Source organism: Scomber scombrus, chromosome 13, assembly GCF_963691925.1.
Source record: "Scomber scombrus chromosome 13, fScoSco1.1, whole genome shotgun sequence".
In the NCBI taxonomy this organism is placed as follows: Eukaryota; Metazoa; Chordata; class Actinopteri; order Scombriformes; family Scombridae; genus Scomber; species Scomber scombrus.
Window position 1 is genome coordinate 1,608,672 of NC_084982.1, and position 2,305 is coordinate 1,610,976.

The 2,305-nt window shown below is 37.4% G+C and overlaps 1 protein-coding gene across 1 annotated transcript; it reads right to left on the minus strand.

Annotated features, from left to right (window-relative positions):
* Nucleotides 1–335: 335 nt before the first annotated feature.
* Nucleotides 336–1,623, minus strand: LOC133993440 (trace amine-associated receptor 13c-like). Its single transcript, XM_062432420.1, has 2 exons — nt 1,451–1,623; nt 336–1,155 (listed from the first exon to the last, which is right to left on the minus strand). The coding sequence occupies exons 1-2, from the start codon at nt 1,621–1,623 to the stop codon at nt 336–338; spliced, it is 993 nt and encodes a 330-aa protein (XP_062288404.1).
* Nucleotides 1,624–2,305: the final 682 nt, after the last annotated feature.

Sequence of the window (2,305 nt, forward strand, 5' to 3'; positions counted from 1 at the left end):
TATCACTGAACCTGCTTATTTAGTGTTTTTTCTCCAGCTGTAGCATCAATGCTCTTTCATCTCAGAAAATAAAACAGCAAAAGAAAGACAGAATTCGACAATAGTCACAATATAATTAAAGAGGATAAATAATTATTGTGGGACAATTTATCATAATACAGATTGTATCCTCAATATGTAATAGGTTGTAACTGCTACATAAAACTGACAATGAGAAGAGTAATTCAGAGAGTTTTTTCCTATGTACCAAAGGAGAAGAATGGAATTTCACAGTTTTTTTAATTCCGTAAAAATGTTTGTAGAGCAGATCTCATCTCAGTCACTCCACATCTTCTCTACAGTATGTTTGCATCAGAGGAGCCAGGCTGCAGTATCTGAAGAGTCACGATGAGTTTAATAGCTTTTCTAAACCAGGGGTAAAACATGGCATATATCACAGGGTTCATACAGGAGTTAAAATAGAAAAGCATGCCAAGAAACAATTCAAATAGATAACTGAACAAAGTGTGGCTCCCTACAAGAGACAAACAGTAATATGGGCAGAAACATATTAAGTACACAACTACAAGAATACCAAGAGTCCTGGCTGCTTTCAACTCAGATTTCCTTGATGTTATAGTCAGTGAAACTTGAAGTGTCACAGCTGCAACATGAGAGCGCATGGCACGAGCCTGAGACACAGCCACCACAAAGACTCTCATATACAGCATTACGATGAGAGTAACTGGAATAATAAAGCTCAGTACAAGGTCAATAACCCCTGAAATATTGTCAATGACAATCACACACTCTCCATGACAGGAATTATACCTACCTGGTTGAGTCAGGTTATTTTTTGTAAAGACAATGCTGAGTAAGACAGAAAAGAGCCAACACAGACAAACACAGAGTTTCACTCTTCTCACAGTGATTTTGGTGGTGTAATGCAGAGGATCACAAATAGCCACATAACGGTCAATTGATATGAGCACCATGTCTCCTACTGAGGAACAGATAATGATGAAGGCTACATAATTATATAGAGAACACATAAGATCACCAAATAACCAACAGGATGTATGTAGGAGAATTGCTCCTGGCATCACCAAAATGCCCACAAGAAAATCTGATACAGCCAGAGAGAGAAGCAGGATGTTGGTGGGTGTGTGGAGCTGCCTAAAGGAAAAGAGAAAGTCATCATTAAACCAATAAGTCCTTATATCTAAATGATAAATGACAAAATAAAAAACGGAGTATTTTCTGATCTGCCACATTTATCTATCACAAGTAAGACATTTGAGTATTATTTTGCAAAACATTTTCAGTAAGAGAGAATATTAGTCTTGTGTTCCAAGGTGCAACATTATTTAGTGGTAGCTCAAATGCAATTCCTCTGTTAAATCTGTTCATACTAATATGTTTTTAATTCATTCATAAAAACTGTAGGATCTGCAGATTATTGTATCTCTGCCTGAAGTGGGAGACTGAGATGATGACGAGCAGGTTGAGAGCCACAGTGAACGAAGAGATGGATGACAGCAGAATTGCCAGATATACAGCTCCGGACCAAGAATACATTTTACTCCTGCAGGAGGTGTTGGGGAGTTGTGGAAAGCAGAGCTCTGTTCTGTCCTGAACCTCCATCATCAGAGATAATCAGAGAGCTGACGAGAACTGAGTCATATGAGTTTATCTCTTCACATTCTCTCCCCCTTCCTAGTCTGGACTGCGATATCGCTCCTCCCTCACTCTGCACTCATTTTCATCACTTTCTCTGAAACCCCCCGTTCTTTCCTACTCCCCTCCTGTTATTCTCTATGGGTCTCCTTTTCTTTGTCTTACCTCAGCCTATCTCATGCAGCACTAAGGAAAGGGACTTTTTTTTTTTATTTTTTTTTATTAAGATATCTTTATTACTTTTTCAATTTATACAAGAAAAGCATTGTACAAAAACATAAAAGCTCCTCATACCATACAGAACATGGTGAAAAAAAACAAAAACAAAAAACCCCACACGGTGAAGAAGCAAAAAAAAAGAAAGAAAAGAAAAGACTTAAGTAAAGAATAAATTCAAAGAGGATTGATATAAAATACAGAAATATGTAACAACATAGAGGAAAACAAAGAGCAAACATACAACAGCATTAAAAGCTGAAATTGACAGTGGAAGGAATGCGTAAGCAATATTCAGGCATTGCAGTGATACTATAGGGTGTTTCGTTGATATCAAAACTCAAATGTCTGACCAGATAAGTCCATAGAGACCCTTCTGTAGAGTCTGTGAACTCTCCATACCGATATAGTTCAAAAAGGGGTTCCAAGTTTT

What these genes read in the sequence shown, in the direction of transcription:
- LOC133993440 (XM_062432420.1), bottom strand. Translation starts at nt 1,623, where the DNA reads ATGGAGGTTCAGGACAGAACAGAGCTCTGCTTTCCACAACTCCCCAAC. An exon ending in ATCTCAGTCTCCCACTTCAG is followed by an intron (nt 1,156 to 1,450) that starts GCAGAGATACAA and finishes CTTTTCCTTTAG; the next exon opens with GCAGCTCCACACACCCACCA.